Raw genomic sequence first — 23,826 nt, forward strand, 5'->3', positions numbered from 1 at the left:
AGAGACTTAAAAATGCAATACAGTCCGGAAGAATATACGGATATAACGCTCGTTTTGATACCCGCTTTCCCCCGGAAAGCCTTTCCGTCTCACCACGCGTTAGCCCCGCCTCCCCTCACCGCGCGACAGTAGTCGCGCGGAGCTTGCCTCTACTTTCTCTCCTTACCGCCCGCGCACCCCGCCTCTTGCGCCCCCTTCTCCGCGCTTTTTGCTAAAGCTTTGTGACGTTCTTACTCGGTAACTATTATGAATTTCGGAAAATGGTATTGGACTTTTCGACTTGTATTTTTTCCATCTACCCATGGTTTACGGGAAGGACATCTTATACCGGACACCCTGTATATATCACCTGTATTAATACACTTAATTCTTTTTACTTGTCACTTGCCCACGCTCCACTCTACTGTGTAATCGCGGGGCCTTGTCTCATCGAGGTGTCTATCTTGACCGGCACGCGACAGATCTCACGTTACGAACGTGAGGTGATTAGCAACTGCTCGCCGCTGTCGGTCCGCGGGTATTTAACTCGGGCGTTTTATCGATGTCAACGGATTGTATTATCGTAACTTGGTTACTAGGGCAATGTAATCTGTTATTCTCGGTAATAAGGTCTTGCAACTTTTTATTCTTATGATATTTATTTATTCAGTCTTTCAATTTAAGTGGGTTGCCGATAAGGATTTCTTTCAATTATGTTGCGAGATCTTATTCCGTGCTACTTACTTAATCTTACTGTTGTAATACGTTTCGGGTTACAACAGTATCCTTTATCACATATCTTTCCTACTGATAAGTTTGTTCTGAGCCTTGGTGAAGCACTTCGTCCAGTCCAAGGTATAAGCAAAACAAAGGCGCGAAAGTCCTGCGATCGTAAGAATATGACACGCGACCGGATCCCATAAATAAACGCAACCCGGCGATAACGAAAAGGAGCCCTTAAGAATTTTCTCCCAACTGTTAATGATAATATTCTGGAAGGTTAAAAGGCGAAGCCATGCGGGCGGAGTTTGGTATGATCAAATTTTTTCTCTCGGGCCAATAGATATCGGGAACTCCTCACCACGAATTAAAAATCTAAGGGCGAAAACTAGAGCTTAAGAAAATCAGAGAAGGGATGAGATCTGAGTGACCAATAATTAAGAAAAAGGAAAAGTGGAGGGACACGGCTGACAAATAAGAACACTGACTTTTTCAAAAATGAAAATCCGGCACTAGTCCTCCCCTTTTCCGAGGTTATAAAACCGCGCGTTTCGGCGGGACTCGCTCTCATTCAGTCTCTGGACTATATCAGAACAAATAATTTCTCTTTAAAGCAAAATAAGTGACTTGTGAAACCTTGTGAACCTTGTGAAATAAGAGGCTATCAAGGACTCCTCCGAGATAATCAAAGTCGGCAAGAAGTAAGTCTCATCATTTATTTAACCCTTATTTTTTCCTCCCCTTCAAAACGGTTCCACTAAAATTCTAAAAATTCTATATATCTCCGAAATGAATAACGAGGGTATTGTCAGGGTGCCGTTCGCATTTCAAAAATTCGACATCTCTCTAGAGTCCTTCGAGTTCTCCAATGACTCGACTTGGTTAGCGGGTTTCCTTTTGTCAGAGGTTGCGAAATGCCGCCAGTAAATGGTGGCTATCGAAACCTTAATTTGAGTGAGGCTCCATCCGGTCAGAGAAACTGGAAAAATCTCTAAAGTGATGTATGGAGAGATCCGGAAGAAAGAATGCGACGTGATGCCCTAACATTTTCCCTCTATAATTCTTTCGTTAACTCAATTTTAAATTGATACCTTTTAGTGAAATCTAGCAACCTACGTTTCATTAAGAAAAGTCGAGCGCGGAGGAACCAGAAGATTAGAGAATTACGAGAGCTAGTACGGAGTTTCTTCGTACAATTCTTGTTCGCGGCGGCGCCAAAGGTAGACATAGACGATCCTCCGAAACGAAGATCAGAGCAGCCATGGTCGCCTCTTCCTTCCGCTCCTCCCAACTCGCCGTTTAACGGCGAGGATTCGGAAACCGAAGAAAACTCCCTGCCTCAAACACCACCACGGCGATCAAGAACTCCGACTTCATCCGAGCCTGAGTCGGAGCAGTTCCGCCCTACTCCTCCCTCCTACACTCCCGACATATCTCTAAATTCCACCGAACCTTCTCCTGGAGCTGCTCTTCTCCCATCCCGTCACCAATTCTTTATCCTGGGGAACCCGAGGAGGTCGGCTTTCTTGCTGAGGACGAGACCGTCTCTTGGCAAGAGCCAGACAGCCCGGAACATTTCCCTTCTCCCGCCCCAAGTGTGAAGTTCCTCGGGGAGCAAGAGGAACCGAGAGCGGTCGCTGATCCTCTCCTCGAGCTCTTCCGGAGGACCTGCACTCCATGGACGGATCCTGTCCCAGAAAGGGCCTTTACCAAAGACCCTGACTATTTTGATCCTGAGGAGATCAGGAGAGAGGCCAGTGGGGCGTCTCCTGATCAAAATATCCTCATCTATTATTCCGGGGTGGAACACCCCTTTTAGCTCAATCAGGCTCATTGACCGAGTATTTCCGAGGTCGACAGCCCAGATCTCTGAAATAATAGAGATTGACCTGGAGTAACACTACGAAAATCATACACATTCCTACCACATTGTATATACGCATACACTCATATTTGTTAACATTTAATTTCTTTTCTTTACGCTTAAAGTAATTATCGCGTTTTTTTTTCTTTTCCTTAAAATATGTTTAGAATGTATCTTTTGTTAAGGCCTATTCCTTTTTATTTTTTTATTATTATTTCTTTAAATTTATTTAATTTGTTTTTATATTCCAAAATTGTACTTAATTAATATTAAATTCATCGACTTACATTATTGAGAACCTAGAATTAGTTATTTCAATTTAACCCTAATATCCTTTGTTGCGAAAAATCACCTCCGGTTCTGTCCCAGGGAATAAGAATTAAATTTCCTTCCCTAAAAAGAACCAAGATAACGCGCTAGCTCCACCTCGTTACCGATTCGAACCCATTCCTAGCGCGTTTACGCATGGCACCTCTAAACACGTGCCACGCAAGGATCGGCTGTTACGTCACTCCCCAAATCTTTTCCTTCTCTCTATCTGCTCTCGAGCTTTTTCCTAAGCATCCGAGAAGCGGTTAACAAACTCTTAAAATACTATCCCTGACGTAACAAGAGTATAAATATAAAACTACTAAAATCTAAAACTTATTTTAATAATTGAGGTAGCCGAAAAGGAGAGAAGGTAGTATCTCTTGGATAAGCTTGTGGAAAAAACTCTTATCCGCTTTGAATGGAAAAAAAGCTCCTTCCTCCACAATTAAAAGAGGTGTGGTGGGAGGTAAGGCCCTTGCGACCACCCTAAAATTATGGAGATGATAAAGCCTTGGACCCAATATATAAATATTTTTAGACATCTCTTCCGTATAATAGGGGTAGGATGACGGGAGAAACATGAGCCACCGGGACTCTCCTCGATATCTGGTGTTTAAAATAAAATAGTGAGCGAGAGTCGGGGGAATAACCGCAGGAAATCGGAGAGTGGGCTTGCGGTTCTCTTTTTTACTTGGCGGTGTGTAAGAGGGGCCTAATGGTTTTGCCTTTTCGGAAATTTCTGCGAATGGCTGGGAAGCGAGAGAGAGCTGTACGGTTGTTTCTGAACCAGAGAATTCTTTCGAATCGAAATGATCCTCGCTGAAGAGCGGATTAATTGCTTCAATAAGCAGCTACCGATTTTTTTTACTAGCTTGGTTTATAATGCAGTCCAGCGATATAGTATGCAAAATTTCCCGCCTCCACCTTACTCTCCTTGTTCTTCGGTCTCTTCGCGACTTTACTCCGCGCAATTTTCGGGGATTCACTAATTAATTTAATTTAATTATTACCGGATCGTGGCTTTAGTGAAGTTAATTCGATGGGGATGAAGAAAGTGATTGTAGCTAACTTACTATTGATTGATCTTCGGTTCTGTCTCTTGTGAATAGGTGGAATTTGTTCACTTCCTTCCATCGGTGTAGTGTAAAACTCACTCGCGTACTATGATTGATGTAGTGCCAAGGCAAAACAAAGCACTAGATCTCGCAAAGTTTCGCTTTATATAGTTTTACCAAAGAGGGTGGATGACTCTAAGTTTCCTGCGTTTTCGGTAATTTAGATTTTTATTAGTTACTTTGTTTTCTTCACCCTTTCAAAATTTCTTAAATCTATGTCTACCTATTGGTATAATGAAGGCGTCCCATCATCTATTGGAGTTCGTTATTAACATTTATTTATGGCTCCACCTTCAAAAGCTTGATTTTCAAGATGTTTTAAAACAAATAAAAATTTTATCTGCGGTCCTTCCAGTTTGGTTTTCATGTGCAAGGTTTCTTATTTTATTGTTTTATTATTTGTGATTCTTAACCCTCGCAATAGCTCTACATCCGCTTCTTAATTTTTATAAGATATCGAATGCGCACGTTACGATCACGAGTCTAATGATTTTACTAGTTCTTTATGATGTTCGATCGTAGATTTATTTCAATTACTACAGGCTGCTGGTCGTTTTCGTTTTATTTTATTTTTCAATATCTGTATTTTTGATGCCTGTATTTATTTTTCAGTCCCTTGCACTTTTACTCCTTCTAAAAGGTTTTGAATTTCAAGATTTTATTATTCAATTGTTAATTTTTTTCTGCCAACAGATAATGGTTTATTCCTTTTTCGGGTACTTGTTTAAATTGCGCGTCAAAACAAGAAACTGTAAAATCGGAGACATAACAATTTTTACACAGAAAAAATCGTTTTGAAATGGCTTTAAAACATGTTTTTTTACAAACACTATACATTTTTTTTAATCACCGATAACTTGCAACGGACTAACGATAAGCTAACATCAACTCCACAGCGCGTGTCAGCGCATTTTTCACGAAGAAAGTAATTATGATCTACGTCAGGCGTTTTCATTTTTGAATTAACCATCATTGTACCATGACGAGGTTTAAATAAATAAAGTTAGTAGTAAGCTTGTTTAGCTAAAGAGTGTTTATTTCCAATGTACAACCATGCTCCCAATTTTGTTCTAACTTAGTTCCGAAAAATAGACCCTGTGCACTCGGCTACAGTGCAACATTGTTAATATAATATAATAGCCTCCACGACTTTGTCACTGTTTAATATCGTATAATGGTTACTTTTAATATAATACAGGGTGTCCTATACCTCATGACCCACCCGGGAGACATAGGTAGTTTTAATTATTTCGAACAAAAAAGTCCCATACCATTTTTTAATTTGGGCGTTTATTTACGAGAAATCAACGTTTGAAAATTTATTATATTCGACCGAGAGCGAGACGATGCGACGAAGCGCGAGCGAGCAGTGCGGCGATACGCGAGGCGTGGTTAAAGGCATCACGCGAGCGAGACGATGCGACGACGTGCGAGTGACACGATGCGAAGACGTGCGAGCGAATTTAAGTACAATCGCATCGTGTCACTCGCGCGTCGTCGCATCGTCTCGCTCGCGTGATGTCTTTAACCACGCCTCGCGTATCGCCGCACCGCTCGCTCGCGCGTTGTCGCATCGTCTCGCTCTCGGTCGGATATAATAAATTTAAAACGTGGATTTCACGCAAATAAACGCGCAAATTAAAAAACGGTATAGGACTTTCTTGTTCAAAATAATTAGAACTAACTATGTCTCCCGGGTCATGGTATGGGACACTCTGTATAGGCGTAAAAACGACGAGGATGCTGCGCGTGAGTGAGCGCGACAGGCGAATCGCTAGAAATGGCGCCGTCGCCTGTCACGCTCATTCACGCGCAGCATCCTTGTCGCTCTTACGCCTATACAATTTATTATTTTAATTTTTTTCTCAATAACGGTTGAGAATTTTGAAAAATGGTACAGGACTTTTCTACTTGTCTCAATCAATTCTATCTATCCTCCCAGTATCCTTTGTTATGTCTTGGACACCCTGTATATTGTCACGATTTATATTTTCCTCCTCGCGGAGGAAAGTCGCGATCAAAAAGAGAAGGCCGGGCACGGACGGAAAATCCGTACACCGCCGTGACACGAGAGTTAGGGAGGAAGGAGGGGTCGCGGTTCCTCAGCCGTATCCCGTCGCGGGATGGCGTGACTACACAGCGATATAGTTTTGGGCGCCAGGCACGGGCCCAGCCGTGCCGATTTTATTCGCGAATTAATTCTCTTTTCCCAATAATTAACCGTAAACTCAAACTGCCGTCACGCGCGGGGGCTAGCTCATCTGAACGGAGAGCGGCGAGGTATAACGGGCGGAATTTTCGGACGGATGGACACGACGACACAAAATAAGTTTTACGCGACACCCAAAAATCGAATGAACAAGTAAGTCGTTTATTACGGAATATAAAATAATAATAATAAAAAACAGAATTATATAAAATAACGAAAAGTAAAGATAAATGCTCGAGCGCCGTGGAACTACCTCGCTCGTGTCGTCAAATTAACCATACTAAATCGCTAACAATTAGTTTATTTCGATCTCGCTTTTTCGTAACTCTCGCGTCGGCCCTGACTGTTGTGGTGCCGGCCACGCGCCTCCCTTGCACGCGGCGTGTTTTCGCGGGACGTTACAGCACTCAAGAATCTCCGCGTACGGTCGTCTGTTGTTAACGAGATCGCAAGATTTCTTTCCTGGTCTCGGCCGCTGCCAAGGTCTCTCCGTGCGGACGCGACTCACGAGAACCTCACAAATAGTACAGTTACTAAACGCAAGTTATTCGCTCCGTTGTTCCCCGCGGGGTCCCGCCACCGGCATTCAGACGCCCGTCGGCGGCCACTCTCTAATGTTAAGTCCAAGCAATCTAACGGGCCCGCGTGCCCGTTCTATGTGGCCGGGTATCGCCTGAATCCGCGACGGTCTCCCCGGAAAGCGGAGGGCTTCACAAAATAATTATTCCGCAAGGTGGATGGAAGAACTCACCGATAAAATGCCTCTTGGGCCTCGCACGGTCCTCGCTCTTGCGCTTTCGCTCTCTCTCCCCGTCGTTTGGTCGCTTGCTCTCACTCTCACGCTCAGGCTATGGTTCGCTTATCGCTCTACGTATTGTCGTCTGCTTAGCTCGCGTGTCCACACGGAAGAGAGCAAGAACCGCGCGAATTTTCGGCACGAGGCCCGGCGTATTCCCACTCTCGTGTCTCGCGGATTTTCCGCGCGCTGCCGATTTCCGCGGGAGCAGCTGCCCTCCTAAAGCCCTATCGGTACTAACAGGTTGGCGCAAGCTTCGGATAGTCCGCGGTTGCGTCAATTTCCTCGCAGGTTATTTTCGGCGCCAAGATGCGTAGACGGCAGATCTTTTCCAAGGTTCTCGGGGTGGGTGGCCTCCCATCCCGGCCTGTATCCTGTTATCTTTTTCTCCGGACGTTCGCGCCTCCGCGTATGGTTCGCTACCCTCGCTCCTCACCTGGCCAAGATGGTCCGTAGTCTCGATAAAATACGATAGCCACAGAACCAACCAAAGTGCGATCGTTAATTACTGCCTCAAAAAAAATTAAGACCCTGCGGAAATTCCCGCGACCCCTTTCCACTCTCCTCGCTACCGCGGTTTGTCCGGCGCCGCTGCGCTTTGTGACGGCCGCGGAGAGCTGCGACGAAACAGCAAAAACCGCCACGTCACAATATATATTTTATGAATATGCGATACAATATATTACATATTTTTTCTACATTTATTACAAGCCCAAGTAGTTCGCAATTTACATAAAAGTGACAGGGGCTGAAGTAAAAATAAAAAAGTGAGAAAAGTAGGATCGGTTAATAAAGAAGGCGTAGGTATGGTGTGGGCTAGATTCAGAAGTTTGAATGAGAAGTTTTTAGAGGAAAAGCGAAGTTAAAGGAAAAGAAAAAGTTGATCGCAGATGATGTGATAGAAAGGAAGAAAAAAATATAGTGGTAAATTAGAATAAAAGCAGAGAGAGCACAGAGAAAAAGTAAATTAGTAAAAAAAGAAATACATGAAATGATGGATAGAAAATAAGTTATGGATGTGAGATGAAATAAAAGAAGAACTGTGAGAATGAAAAATTGAAGTTTAAGAAGATATCTCTCTCTCTCTCTCTCTCTCTCTCTCTCTCTCTCTCCTCTCTCTCCCCTCTCTCTCTCCCCTCCCTCTCTCCCTCCCTCCCTCCCTTCCTCTTTCTCTCTCTCTCTCTCTCCTCTTTCAGCGGTAATATAATTGTAGTATTGACAGTAATGTATATATTAGAGTAATTTTTTTGGAAGTAATTTTTTGTAGTAAAAGTAGTTATTTCAAAGATTGTGAAAGGAGAAAAAAGAGGGGAGAATGTTATGAATTAAAAGCGAAGCGGAGGTCCGCGATGTATCCCGTTAAAGAATTAAACATTTTATTGCTGTAACGCGGTAATTTTATCGGAGGAAAGCTCGCCGGGAACCAAGGTACGAGTAAGAAGTGAGACGTGATTAAACGTGGAAAAAGAACATAAATGATACTTTATTATAAACTATAAGGTTAATGGCAACATAAATATAAACCTATAATACAAAGAAAACTAAATGCTCGAGTAACGCAGAAAGTAACAGAAATATTCTAGCTGCTCGGTGGAACGGTCCACGGCCAGCCTTGAATTCTCGGATCGATCGGTGTTACGCCTTGAGGGTGGCGGTATACGGCCGCGAGCCGTCTTTACGCTGATCCAGGGTGGGCCCCGCGTCTGGGGGGGGGTCACGCGGTCGAGAGGCGGCGGCGCAACGGGTGATGCAAATCCTCTGAACGGTATCGCTCCGAACGGAGCGACGTGCTTGCGGGTCGGCGACGTGGGGCGTAACAAACGCCCCGAGTCGTGGCGTTCGGTCGGAGGCACGCGGTCGCGAGTCGACGGCACGATGTACCAGATAGGCTGTTCAGGCCGGGACGATCGGTCGGGTTACGCGGTCGCGAGTCGACGGCACGCTGTACAAGATAGGCCTTTCAGGCCGAGACGGTCGGACAGATTACGCGGTCGCGAGTCGACGGCACGCTGTACAAGATAGGCCTTTCAGGCCGAGACGGTCGGACAGATTACGCGGTCGCGAGTCGACGGCACGCTGTACAAGATAGGCCTTTCAGGCCGAGACGGTCGGACAGATTACGCGGTCGCGAGTCGACGGCACGCTGTACAAGATAGGCCTTTCAGGCCGAGACGGTCGGACAGATTACGCGGTCGCGAGTCGACGGCACGCTGTACAAGATAGGCCTTTCGGGCCGAGACGGTCGGACAGGTTCCGCGGTCGCGAGTCGGCGGCGCCGGTCACATAGTAGGCCGTTCGGGCCGTGGCGGTTGCACGATTTCCGCGGCGCGTGAGTTTGCGGCGCGGAATCCGGGGAGACCGCTCGGACTGTGGCGAGGGAGATCCGCGAGCGTTCGGACGGAAGGAAGCTCAAGGGAGCCTGTGTCCTGGGGGGAAGTTAACGGCAATGAAGGCCGGGTGAGCCCGGTCGAGGACAGGCTCGGGAGCGCCCGAGTCCTGGGGGTAGCGGTATCGAAGGCCGGGTGAGCCCGGTCGAGGACAGGCTCGGGAGCGCCCGAGTCCTGGAGGCAGCGGTATAGAAGGCCGGGTGAGCCCGGTCGAGGACAGGCTCGGGAGCGCCCGAGTCCTGGAGGCAGGGGTATCGAAGGCCGGGTGAGCCCGGTCGAGGACAGGCTCGGGAGCGCCCGAGTCCTGGAGGTAGCGGTATCGAAGGCCGGGTGAGCCCGGTCGAGGACAGGCTCGGGAGCGCCCGAGTCCTGGAGGTAGCGGTATCGAAGGCCGGGTGAGCCCGGTCGAGGACAGGCTCGGGAGCGCCCGAGTCCTGGAGGTAGCGGTATCGAAGCCGGGTGAGCCCGGTCGAGGAAGTCTTGGGAGCGCCCAAGACCTGGAGGGTCGGATGCTGGAGTGCTCTCCAGCGAGGAAAAGGTGCCTCGTCTGCGTACGAGGCAGTTTATATACCCGTGGGCCCGAGAGTGGGGGACCTCCCACTCCCGAGCGGTCGGTGGCGGTGCGCGGTGTGGGCGGTTGGGCGGCCCATGTCACGCGGTCCGGTGATCCGCGCTACACGCCGCGGGCGGCTGGTCGGCCCGCGTAATTAGTAATTAAATATGGCCGGTGTCCGCGCGATACCTCCGGGCGATCGGTGTTAGTCGCGGCGCGGGGTCTGAATGTTTTAGTGGCCTAGGGCCACATTGCTAACTTTTTAAAGTTTTTCCAAAATAAATTTTATTGAACTATTATACTAGTTACACATCGATAAAAGTTTTAAATTAAAATTATTTACCATCATAATATTATGTTTCATTTATATATGCATAATGTTATGGAAAATATAATTTACTTTATATTTATTATTACTTTATATTCTCTTACATACATTATTTTGTTAAGTGTATCGTTTCTCTATTATAACTTTTAAAGGCTTTTCAACAGTTAAGGTTAAATCAGATTTTAGTTTTATTTCTTTTAAGTCAATGCTTTTTTTTACTTTAAAAACAAATGTTCGTACCATTGTGGCTAAAATAACTTTCATAGATATCATTGCATATTTCATACCTGTAATTTGGACAATTATTATATAAAATATATTATATAAAAAATTTTTTATTAATATTATATAATTTATTTATAGTTATTTATATTTACCTGTACAATTTCTCGGTCCAATACTAAAAGGCACATAACAATACGATTTATTTTTTATGTTTTCTGGAAGAAATCTGTCTGGGTCAAATGTTAACGGATTTGACCAATATTTTTCATTTCTATGTAATTTAATAATGTTTACGGTAACATTTGTACCTTGTAATAAAGTTACTTTTCCTAAAACAAATTTTTTTAATTATAATGATAAATTATATAATTTATGAAATACAAAATATTTTTCTTTTATACATGTCATTATTTGCGTATAATCGTAATTTTTCCCACTCAGCACATAATGCTCCTGAAATGTTGTAGCATTATTTTATTTAAAATATTAAATTTTTCAATAATGTTACATAAATATTTTACAAACATTTAGGCCATGTCTTTGCAATATTTAAATAATCGCGATTGTTTAAATTTGACTTTGCGGAAAAATTTCAGTAACATTTTTTAAATATTTTTAAAACCCTAACAAACCAATTTGCTATAAACCAAAATTTAATTTAATTAAAATATAAAAATATATTTGTTTAACGTTACACTATTTGTCAATATTTTTTTTTGATCAATATACATGTGACATTTTACAAATAAAAATCAATAATTCTATATTTGTATCTTTAAATTTAAATTGTTATTTTAAAATATAAACGTCTTATTAAAAAATACGTATTTACTTCTTTGTGTAAAATGCACAAACCTAATTTTATATTGTTCACTACTTTCCGTCCAACTAAAGGTACAGGTGGAAAAATTCTCATTGTTTCCTTAATAACTCGCTCCAAATATTGCATATATTGCACATCGTTGTATTCAATTGGTGTAGATTGCACAGTTTCTTTGCTATAAATTTCTAATAATTCTTCATACACTTTTTCCTTTTATAAAATTCAATAAAATATTCGTGTTAATAAATATATGTATACAAAATATTAAATACTTTGTAGGTTTTTTAATAATTTTAAAACTAAATTAATTTTATTTTATTTATAATCAAAGCATTAATAATAACAGCTATCAAAATATTTGCTATCAAAATTGTAAAACTTTATTAAAAATTAAATTTAAATAGTCTTTGCATATATTGCAATATACAAAATGTTTCCAAGTTAAATAGTCAAACTTATGTTACGTCGGAAACCAGTTCTTTCCGAAGTTAATTGTCAGGCGAACACCACTTTAATATACCTTTTGATGAAACTTAGAATTGACGAACGTAGAAATAACACTATAGTAAATGGAAGCGACACCAATCAAAATTATTAAGCATCTAGAAGGAAAACCCCTTTTCCATATTCAAGGGATATCCCGCCCAGATTACACAAAAAACAGCAGCCGTTACAATTCCGGTAGTTGACATCTCGTTCGACCGATAATTCGGTCGTAAAAAGAAATCAAATTTACTACGGTAAACAGGTTGAGCAGTACGCTTTTTGCTGATCAGTAAAGTCATAAAACGGAACATAAGGAAACGCATCTGCTGGCAATTAGAAAAATCTTTCTGTTTAGTAAAAAGAGCACAATTACCGTGACCTCTTGATTGTATTACCTCGAATAAAGAATACAGGGAACATGTCTCTGCCATGGGAAAATCTTGAGAGGAATAAAACTAGATAAAGAAATAAAACGAAACTTGTCTAATATTATAGAATTAAAATACAGAGAAATTGCCGAAGCAAGCCGGTGTTGCGCAACGATCACTAGCGGAAATAATAAAAATGAGATGTCCAGTAACGGTTAGAAGCATCAAAAAAGACCGGTGCCATAAATTTCAAGCAATAACGCAGAACTAGAACAGAAGCAGAAATCGGAAGATGAACAAATAGCTAATCTGATGATGAAACAATTCCCTTTCTCTTTATTTTTTTGGCAATATTAATCTCGCAATTTTAGGCAGAAAGCACTACCGAATTTAGAAAGCACAGTATTAACATTGTTACTCTGCCCAATTTCCTCGCGAACGAATCGTGGAAGAATTATCGTCGACGATACAAGGGACTTCATGGAACATCTTGGCGTCAGAAATTCGACACCATCTCCGACGTATTCGAACCGAACGTACGAGTCTATTGACCGACTGACGCTACTCACCCCAGAGGAAGCAGCAACCAGAGCCGCCCGAACTCAGATAACCTCGACCAGCAGGAGTGAGTTAAAATATAAATCTTAATTATCTCTGCAAAAAAGGGAAGACTTTGCAACATTTAAATATCTCTCTGAAAAAGTGTCGTACCGCATGAATTTAACGCGTCAACAAACTTCCGAAAATTTGCGATTAGTTCCAACTGGACCACCAACGCACTAAAACTTAATTAATACAACTCTTTCACGTTTAATTACAAATACCATTACATATACGGCCCCAGATTTCACTCAAACAGCATTTCGGCCAATTCCACTATTACAATATGCAGGAAGCAGTACAACACTCCAGTATTTAATTTAACAAAATATATATATGTATTATTGAGGAGTACAAATATCTCGAGGTAGCTACGAGCTAACTGTTACGGCAAACTGCCCTGAGAGTACTGAGAACTCAAGTCTGAATGTGTCCGTAACGGCGGACAGAAACTATATACACCCCTGGACAAAAAGATAGCACATGTGTGCTATCATTAAGTTTCGATGTGTACAATTAGAATCCCCGTAAATAGACCAATGGTATATCAACAGGAGCTTATTGTAATATAATATATAACATTGAAACTACGACTTTAGAATTTGTCTTGTATTTATCAACAATTACAGTAAAAGAAGGTCGGCGAAATGATAGCACACTTTATCATTTTGATGTATATATTTTACAAATCTCTACATTATATTATATTATTTTATTATATTTAGTAATGTGTTGATCCGCCTTTATTTTCAATAACTTCTAACATTCTTTTTGGTAATGATTTATATAAAGTTTTAATATATTCCTGCGATAAGTTGTTCCATTCAGTTTTTAAACACTCTTTCAGCTGGGCAATATTTTCAAATTGTCTATTTTCTTTATACACAGCTTTGACAAGTTTGCCCCAACAATTTTCAATAATATTTAAATCGGGGGAGCACGCTGGCCAATCCAATACGGAAATATTCTCCGAAGAAAAATATTCATTTATTATTTTTGCTCTATGAACTGCAGCATTGTCCTGCTGAAAAATAAAATTGACACTTGTAATAGTCCTTGAATACTTGGAAATTTGTTCTGCTATTAAATTGCGATACATAATGGCATTCATTTTGCCATTTATGCACATTAAATTCGTCTTCCCGTTATATCCAATGCCTGCCCAGAGCATGACACTGCCTCAACTCATTTGACGTCGTACTTGGGTCATTTCTTTTTTCCGAATATCGTGATAATAATAATTAAAACCATCTGGACCGTCTAAATTAAATTTTTTTTCGTCGGTGAATATAACACGTCTCCATTTTTTATTCCACTGTACGTGGTCTTTTGCGAAACTTAATCAATTTTCTTTATGTTTTTTTGTTAAAGCAGGTTTTCGCTTTAACTTCATTCGTTTAATATTTTTAGAACTCTGTAAAATACGACGGACATTTCTTAAATTTGTTTGTACGCCTGCTTTCTCCGCTATTTCACGTGACGTGAGAAGAGAATTAGACGCGGCTCGTAAGATGGCACGTTTTTCGCGGGCACTGATTGCAGCAGGTCTTCCAGTACTTTTTTTTGTACCGTAATTTTTAGTGTCTTTTAATAAATTATAAATAACTTTTCTACTTTTACGCACAGTCTTGGCAATTTTAGATATGGATACATTTTGCTTCCTTAACTCAATAATGGTGTTTATTTCAGTTTTATTTAATTTTTTTCCGCGTCCCATTTTAACACTATACTGTTTTAAGACTATATTTAATTATACTGTGATATATGTACGTCTATTCACTTTGAAGTACTAACAGGCATTAAAAAATGTTCGGTGTGCTATCATTTCGCCGACCTTCTTTTACCGTAATTGTTGATAAATACAAGACAAATTCTAAAGTCGTAGTTTCAATGTTATATATTATATTACAATAAGCTCCTGTTGATATACCATTGGTCTATTTACGGGGATTCTAACTGTACACATCGAAATTTAATGATATCACACATGTGCTATCTTTTTGTCCAGGGGTGTATATGCTAGAGAGGAAAACGACGCACTGCACTTTCTGATCCCTCACGCGAGAACAAACATGGCGCGTCATAGGGAAAATAGTCTTAAGATACGCCTACACTATCCGCAATTCGATATTGATTCGCATTTGTTTCCTTCTAATTCTCAAGCTCCTTCAAAACCAGAAAATTATCACTCATTTCCGAATATAGATTTCTCAATCCCGCTAACGCGACAACAATTTACTGTTTCTCACCCAGAAGAAAATTCTTCTACCTTCATCCCCGATAATAATCCATCAAATTCGCGATTCTGCGAATTACCTGCAAGTTCCCTTCAAAACGAAAATTATCAATATTAACTTAACCGAAAATATGAAGGATGTTACAATTGCGAATCTCAATTTCCACGCTATTCTTTTCCTTTGTGTAGTTATCAAAGCGAAAGGCATACCGATTTTCGTCCATCGTGTCCTTACCCGTCATGCCCATTTTTATACGAGCTGCCTGAAATTATATTTGAACAGGCTCTCATTATTTTCATCATAACAACCGAGCAGAGATAAGCAATTGTTCTTTTGGGTCAAACTAATTTCCATCTCTCTTTCCTAGACCATCTCATTTTCCTCATCAAGCCCCGCTCTGTCGACACTCTCACGCACACTGCCATTCACACATTCATCAATAACACCATATGTAAAGTTACTCTTACCGAAAAATTGTACACTCGCGAACATGCACAAACATTTAATTCATAATTTTATTAAACAGCAAAAATAAGTTATAATTATCAGTCATTTTCATTTATTATACAAAAACAATAGTAATCTAAATTTACCGTGAAAGTGTAATAAACCTTTAAAATTCAATAAAATCATTCATAATTCATTCTCAATTGGCTCGGGTTTTTATTCGCTCAAGGCTTGCGCGGCCCTATCCCAATAAATAAGATTTAATTCTTTTATTAAAAAAGGGCCATAGGTCGCATAAGTTTCAGAAAAGGCTTCAAAGCGCCTCTTTCAGGCGTTGACCTAAAATTCGAAACTTTGCCACGTGCGCCTTTGCCGCAACGATACGGTCTTTTTTTTGTATCAGCGGCAATTAGAGATTTACTGTCGCATCGATAACCTTCCGATCTTCCTGAATATTTTTCGATCTCAGTCTTCGGACGTAACACTTACAATATAAATTTAGATCTTTAAAAATTATAAAAAAAATAATCACGTTTAGTTACATAAAAATCCTCGAACAACCCATAAACACTTTCAATTTAATTTTAAGTACAATGTATAGTTAAAAATTATGAATTGTACTTTAATTTGACCTTATTTTTTACCAATTGAAATTTTTAAATAATGAATTTTATGAACTTTTGGAAAACATTTATTATTTTAAAATTATCATTTTGAACAAAATATTTAACAATTACATTAAATTAATTACTGTAAAGCAATAAAATGAAGAATTTTAATTATTTCAATATGATTTATTTCTATAATTCAAAAGTGTTAAAATCAATATCTCTACTTAAAATCGTTTGTAAGTAAATTTCCAGATAACATATTTATGTTATGTGATTTGTCATTATTAGTATTATTTGCAGCTATCATATTATATTCTCTTACTCATAGATATGCACACGGTACGAACTCATCCTCTCATCCTGTATCAGTTTTCTCTCGTTCGTACCGTCCCCGAGCTCTTTAAGATTAGTCAGTCGTTACTGAACATTGTACGAATAAAGACGGCTCTAGATTACAAACGTCATCTCAATTTCTTATTCTCCTCGTACACAACAAATATTGGCGACGAGGATGGCGGATTGAAGTACGCTCAATCCTGTGCTTTTTGTGAAATTTCAAGAAATATAGATTAACAAGTTCAGTGTTAATCATGGCTACACCAACAAGACCTCCGGACTTTAATGCCAAACCAACTATACCTGGTTCCTTCGCGATCGAAGCATTTGATCCGGCGACAACTTCATGGAGGAGATGGGTGCAGCGCCTGCAAGGCGCATTTCTAATCTTCCACATAGTGGACAATGCAAGGGTTCCCTACTTACTTCACTATGTTGGACCGGCAGCCTTTGACGTTCTTTGCGATCGGCTCAATCCTGCCGACCCATTCTTGCAATCCTACGACACTTTGGTATTAAAACTGGCGGAATTCTACGAGCCTACGCCACTGGAAATTGCGGAAAACTTCAAGTTCCATCAGCGAAAGCAGGAAACTGGTGAATCAGTACAACAGTACGTTGCCGCTTTTCACAAGCTCAGTATTCACTGTAATTTCGGCGACTACCTGAAAACGGCCTTACGCAATCAATTCGTCTTCGGTCTCGCGAACAAGAAGAGCCGGGCACGCTTATTGGAAAGGAAGGACCTCAGCTTCGAGGAGGCAGTGCAAACTGCAGTTACCATGGAACTTTCAGAGAAAAGTTCGGAACAAATGAAGACGGACAATCTTACATCGACATCCATCGATTACCTCAAAACAGGGAAGAAAGTTCAAAGTAAATTTAAAAGCAATAGCAATTCAAAGCGTGATTCTAGAAAACTGTCGGCGCGTGTTAACTCTAATTCTAAGGCGATTACAAAAACTTCCATTAAATGTTATCGATGCGGAAAACCTCATTTAGCTAATAAATGTACCCTCAGTCGCGACATTCAATGTTTCAATTGCGGAAAACGTAGCCACTTAAACACTGTTTGTTTCAAACTTGTTGCCTCAAATAATCAACTAGAAGAAATCTTAGCGTTAGAGCATGCGAATTACAGAGACAAATTCTTCCTTTTGCTTTCGGTAAATGATACGGAAATACATTTTGAAATAGACAGCGGCGCAGCTGTTACAGTTATTAACGAATACGACGCGAAACAGTACTTTCGGGATATTCAGTGGCAAAATACCGATCTTCAACTCGTCTCATACTGCGGAAAAGTTGTCTAAAGTAAAGGATTTATTCCGGTTACTGTCGAGTTCAATAATGAAAAAAAGAATTTAAATATCTACGTAGTTACAGGCCATCGGAAACCACTTTTAGGTCGAGAATGGTTACGACAGTTAAACATCGGATGCAATTTTTCCCCGCAGCACGTACGTATTAATAACGTGGCGACCCAATCAAAGGGCAAGTTACAAACCATACTTTCGGAGTACCAAAACTCAATTTTGTCAAAATTTTCCGCGATTAGCGGTATTCAAGCCAAACTAACTTTAAAACCTGACGCCAAACCGGTATTCATACGTGCTCGTCCTGTTCCTTTTAAATTAATTCCTTTTGTCGAGCAGGAACTAGATAATTTAGAAAAAGAGGGAGTGCTTGAAAAAGTCAGTACTTCCGAATGGGCAACGCCAATCGTCCCTATCCTCAAAAAGAACGGGAAAAGAAGAATTTGCGGGGATTACAAAGTCACGGTCAACCCGAATTTAATGGTGGACGATCACCCCTTTCCTTCCATTGATGAACTTTTCGCGAAATTAACTAACAGCTCCAAGTTCTCAAAAATAGATCTAACGAAGGCTTATCTTCAATTAGAATTAGTTCCCGAACAGCGAAATTTGCTTACTATCAGTACATGCAAGGGACTCTACAGAGTCAATAGATTAATGTTCGGAATCGCTTCTGCGCCAACTATTTGGCAACGAGAAATCGAAAATATTTTACAAGGAATTCCAGGCGTTGCAATTTTCTTCGATGATATTGTCATTACGGGCGAAACGGACAAGTCGCACTTACAAAGACTTAAGGCGGTGCTTGATAGATTACGTAAATTCAATGTTCAAATTAATTTAGAAAAATCTAGTTTCTTCTTAGATAAAATAACTTACTGCGGTTTTATTATTGATAAACACGGTATTCATAAGGATGCGACTAAAACGGAAGTTATTAAGCGAATGCCTTGCCCCAAAAATGTGTCAGAAGTTCGAGCTTTCACCGGAATAATTAATTATTATAGCAGGTTCATACCAAACCTTTGTTCAATTCTCCAACTATTAAATAACCTCTTGCACAAGGATCATCCATTTATATGGTCTCAAGCATGCGAATCTGCCTTTCAAAAGGCCAAAGAAACATTCACCAGCAACGAATTTCTGACGCATTTCGATCCTAAAATTACCTTAGTATTAGCTACAGATGCTAGCGCGTATGGAGTTGGCGCAATTTTATCGCACAGATATCCGGATGGTTCTGAAAAGGTTATTCAATTTGCGTCTCAAACTTTTTCTAATACTCAAAAAAAGTATTCTCAGATAGATAAAGAAGCGTACGCGATAATATTCGGTATCAAGAAATTCTTTCAATTTCTTTATGGTAATACGTTTACCTTAATTACAGACCACAGTCCGCTAGTGCAAATCTTTTCTCCAAACAAAAGCCTTCCAATTTACACGGCTATGCGTATGCAACACTATGCCATATTCCTACAGGGATTTAATTACAAAATTCAATACAAAAAATCAGAAAATCACTCCAACGCGGATTGTTTATCGCGACTTCCTATCTCATCTTCAGAATTCCACGCAGATGTTGTGGACGCTTTCCAATTACAAATTATCAAAACTCTCCCCGTCACTGCAACTAAAATAGCAACCGAGACTAGTAAGGATGCACGTTTACAAGAATTAATATCAGCTTTACGAACGAGTAAACAACTCAACAAAGCAAATCGTTTCAATATCGAACAAATCAAATTTACATTACATGACAATATTATCATGCGCGGTCACAGAGTTGTTATTCTAAAATCGCTGCTGAATCTCATTCTTAAAGAATTACACGTAGGTCATTTTGGCGTAATAAAAATGAAGAATTTAGCTCGCGGCTATTGCTGGTGGTCTAACATGGATAAAGATATTGAAAAGCTTTGCTAGAAATTGCGCCAGCTGCAACACATACAAAAACAATCCACCGAAGGTCGAGGTTCATCCCTGGCAACAGACCACTGCCCCGATGCAACGTTTGCATATTGATTTCGCCGGACCCTTCCTCGGAAAAATGTTCCTAGTAATAGTTGATGCATACTCTAAGTGGCCCGAGATACACTTTGTATCAAATATCACTGCTAAGACAACGATTGCTAAATGCAAAAACATATTTGCGAATTATGGTTTACCTAGAATCATTGTTACCGACAACGGTCGAACATTTATTTCACACGAATTTCAGCAATTTCTTCAAAATCACGGTATTACACACCGAGTTACATCTCCATATAATCCATTAACAAACGGACAGGCGGAGCGCTTTGTACAAACTCTCAAGCAAGCACTCAAACGCATGAACTGTAATTTATCGAATGTTAACGATATATTATGCGAGTTCTTATTACAATATCGCGCTATGCCGCATGCATCAACTAATACGTCACCAGCGGAATTATTTTTAGGCAGAAAATTATGTACTAAATTAGATTTAATTTTACCTCTTAAAAAAGATAATAATTATACATATTCTAATATATCAACGCGAACTTTCAAATGCAATAAAAGAGTAGCATGCAGAAATTATTTGGGTAAAGAGAAATGGAAATTTGGTTCGGTTTCCGCCAAAACCGGAAAATTGCATTATAAAATATTACTCGACGACGGACGTATTTAGTCGCGTCATGTTAATCAAATACGTTCCATCGGCAGTGATACACTAGTACAAGAAAATATTTCCGACTCCGAATGCTACTAGGATACTACGGACGGCAAAGATCATATAGTTCCGGCACCAAAAAAAGCTTCCCCCGTCCGTGTGTCACCACATACCTCCCCACATATCTCACCACGTGCTTCACCACAAGAAATTCTACAGCGTCCGACGCGTTTAAGAAAAAACCAGACTACTTAACGTACGAATAAGTTTATTAATTTTTCTTACAAGGGAAGGTGTTATGTGATTAGTCATTATTAGTATTATTTGCAGCTATCATATTATATTCTCTTACTTATAGATATGCATGCACACGATACGAACTCATCCTCTCATCCTGTATCAGTTTTCTCTCGTTCGTACCGTCCCCGAGCGCTTTAAGATTAGTCAGTTATTACTGAACATTGTACGAATAAAGACGGCTCTAGATTACAAACGTCATCTCAATTTCTTATTCTCCTTGTACACAACAATTTGTTTATTTTGCAAATATAAATTCAAATTTTAAGTTTGGTTATTAACCTGGAAACACTGTATATTAATGTATACTGAGTGTCAGTGATCAAATTAAAAGAGTTTTAAGGATAGGTGGAGTTTTGGAGACAATTAGAAAAGTCTCATAACATTTTATATTTTTTGTAATAATAGACGAAATATGAACGTTTAAAAATAGTATTTTACTACCAATTTTGAAGGGAGTATTAGTGTTTTTGACACTGCGTAACTTATTCTACGCACAGATTGGATGATCTTCGCTGGTGAGACAAATATAAACGTGCGGGTAGCGTATTACTTATCTCACCCACATTTACTTGCTGGTCTTGCAATCGAAGATCGCCCAATCCGTGCATCGAATAAATTATGTGATGGAAAAGACATCGACTCTCCGCCAAAAATAAATAGTAAAATACTCAATTTTTAAACGTTTAAATTTAACTTATTACCGCAAAAAATGTAAAATGGCATAGGACTTTTCTACTTGCCACTAAAAAACTTACAACTAAGAGCTTAATTATACATATACGGTAAATCACTCGAAATATAAATATTAAACAAACATTTTCAAGATTATTATTTTTTATAGTTCCAAGTTACCAGCGCTTCTTTTATTTTATTTATTTAATTTATTTTATTTTATTATCTAGGAATAAAAATATATACTTACTTGTATTTGAGGAAAATTTGCTAATACGAAGATTACAAAATTTATTGCAACAGTGATTGTATCAGAAGCCTACAAATAAATATTAATTTTAATGTTTATTTATAAATGTTATTAAATATTGGAGTTAAATTCCAAAAAACGTTTTCCTTTAATTTTAATAAAACCTCGTGGGATTATGTAACATATTGCCCAGATTATGAATTGCACGATTGAAACTAGCGACTGCTCCATTTTTATGTGTCAAATATGAGAAACACATATAACTTGTTTTGTTATTTTAGTAAATAAGAAAAATTGTGATAAATGTTTTAGACAAAAGTTTTAGATTTCAAAAATCTAAAAATTTTTTGTTCTATACATTTGTAATGTTTTTATTATTCGCTCAGCAATCAAGAACATTTATATCGTAGATGGACCAAAAGCAGACTAACACCGCGATGTCATCCCGCTATCATTTTCCAATAACCATTGCTCATGCAACGGAATTATACGCACTATCTAATCCTTTGTTTGGATACTACAATATTTTTATTGTACAAGTAATAGTTTTCAAAAACTCGAGAATAAAAGGAATAATTGCGCCGTCCAGAGTATATCCGAAATATAACTACCGGTGTATAAATTAATTCGGTTCATCTGGCGGTCAATTACTGTATTATATTGTTAATTACCTCTTAATGTTTATAAACGATTTTTCTTACACTTGACGTCTAGCAAGAATATTGAATTAATAAACGTTCAGGTTTGTTCAAATAACATCGTATTTACTTACAGTTAGTGTATAAAGTATTCCAGACACGTACAAACTTACATTAAAAATTAATATAATTATCATAATAAAAATTATAGAAATAAAGTAATAATATGGGCATGTTCGTAAATCTTTAAAGCAAAGTTTAATTTAAAGAAAATTTATTTCCTAAATCCTATCCAAAGATATAAAGAAATAACTTTAAATAAGCGAAAAATGTAAATTCAGCAAGTATTTGGACAGTTGAAAAATTTTTAGACAAATCCTAATATAAATAAACACAGTCTACCACGTTCAGCACATATAAAGAAAGCCGTTCAGTCTCGAAGTAACTCTTGGCGTAATAGGTAAAACTGACTTATTTTAAAAAAAAGGTTCAAAAAAGCGCCAAGTATAGGCGAGCGAGAAAAGCGTCCTTGAAAAAGTTTTTAAGCAAAACCAAGACTCCCCTAAAAAAAGACTCCCTTAAAATTATACTCCCCAAAAATAGACCATAAAATGTGTACTTTAATAACAAATACTCTTCATAAAATTAATGAGATCAAATAAATGCGCCAAGAATCTGAAGAAAAAAGAAATTATATTTAAACAAAATCAAGATTTCCCCCCAAAAAGACTTCCCCAAAATAAAACATAAAATGTGTACTTTAATAATAAATACTCTTTATAAAACTAATGAGATAATGTAAAGAAAAAAAAAACTTGGCGGTGCAAAACCAAATCTTTTGAATTTACGTAATCTATCAAGCACCGCCTTAAGTCTTTGTAAGTGCGACTTGTCCGTTTCGCCCGTAATGACAATATCATCGAAGAAAATTGCAACGCCTGGAATTCCTTGTAAAATATTTTCGATTTCTCGTTGCCAAATAGTTGGCGCAGAAGCGATTCCGAACATTAATCTATTGACTCTGTAGAGTCCCTTGCATGTACTGATAGTAAGCAAATTTCGCTGTTCGGGAACTAATTCTAATTGAAGATAAGCCTTCGTTAGATCTATTTTTGAGAACTTGGAGCTGTTAGTTAATTTCGCGAAAAGTTCATCAATGGAAGGAAAGGGGTGATCGTCCACCATTAAATTCGGGTTGACCGTGACTTTGTAATCCCCGCAAATTCTTCTTTTCCCGTTCTTTTTGAGGATAGGGACGATTGGCGTTGCCCATTCGGAAGTACTGACTTTTCAAGCACTCCCTCTTTTCTAAATTATCTAGTTCCTGCTCGACAAAAGGAATTAATTTAAAAGGAACAGGACGAGCACGTATGAATACCGGTTTGGCGTCAGGTTTTAAAGTTAGTTTGGCTTGAATACCGCTAATCGCGGAAAATTTTGACAAAATTGAGTTTTGGTACTCCGAAAGTATGGTTTGTAACTTGCCCTTTGATTGGGTCGCCACGTTATTAATACGTACGTGCTGCGGGGAAAAATTGCATCCGATGTTTAACTGTCGTAACCATTCTCGACCTAAAAGTGGTTTCCGATGGCCTGTAACTACGTAGATATTTAAATTCTTT

The 23,826-nt window shown here is 39.3% G+C and overlaps 1 protein-coding gene across 1 annotated transcript; it reads right to left on the reverse strand.

The window, feature by feature from the left end:
• Positions 1-10,380: 10,380 nt before the first annotated feature.
• Positions 10,381-23,389, reverse strand: LOC139106151 (cytochrome P450 4C1-like). Its single transcript, XM_070662712.1, has 5 exons — positions 23,069-23,389; positions 21,567-21,635; positions 11,344-11,521; positions 10,641-10,817; positions 10,381-10,550 (listed from the first exon to the last, which is right to left on the reverse strand). Exons 1-5 carry the CDS (start codon positions 23,387-23,389, stop codon positions 10,381-10,383), a joined length of 915 nt encoding a protein of 304 aa, XP_070518813.1.
• Between the last annotated feature and the right edge of the window lie 437 nt (positions 23,390-23,826).

The sequence above is a fragment of the Cardiocondyla obscurior genome, linkage group LG10 (assembly GCF_019399895.1).
Source record: "Cardiocondyla obscurior isolate alpha-2009 linkage group LG10, Cobs3.1, whole genome shotgun sequence".
Taxonomy (NCBI): Eukaryota; Metazoa; Arthropoda; class Insecta; order Hymenoptera; family Formicidae; genus Cardiocondyla; species Cardiocondyla obscurior.

Excerpts from the sequence above, each read along its gene's own strand:
- LOC139106151 (XM_070662712.1), bottom strand. The coding sequence starts at position 23,389 with ATGGTGGACGATCACCCCTTTCCTTCCATTGATGAACTTTTCGCGAAA. Across the intron at positions 11,522-21,566 it reads CAAATTTTCCTCAAATACAA|GAAAAAGTGTATGAAGAATT; the intron begins GTAAGTATATAT and ends ATTTTATAAAAG. Across the intron at positions 10,818-11,343 it reads AGTGAACAATATAAAATTAG|GAAAAGTAACTTTATTACAA; the intron begins GTTTGTGCATTT and ends AATTTGTTTTAG.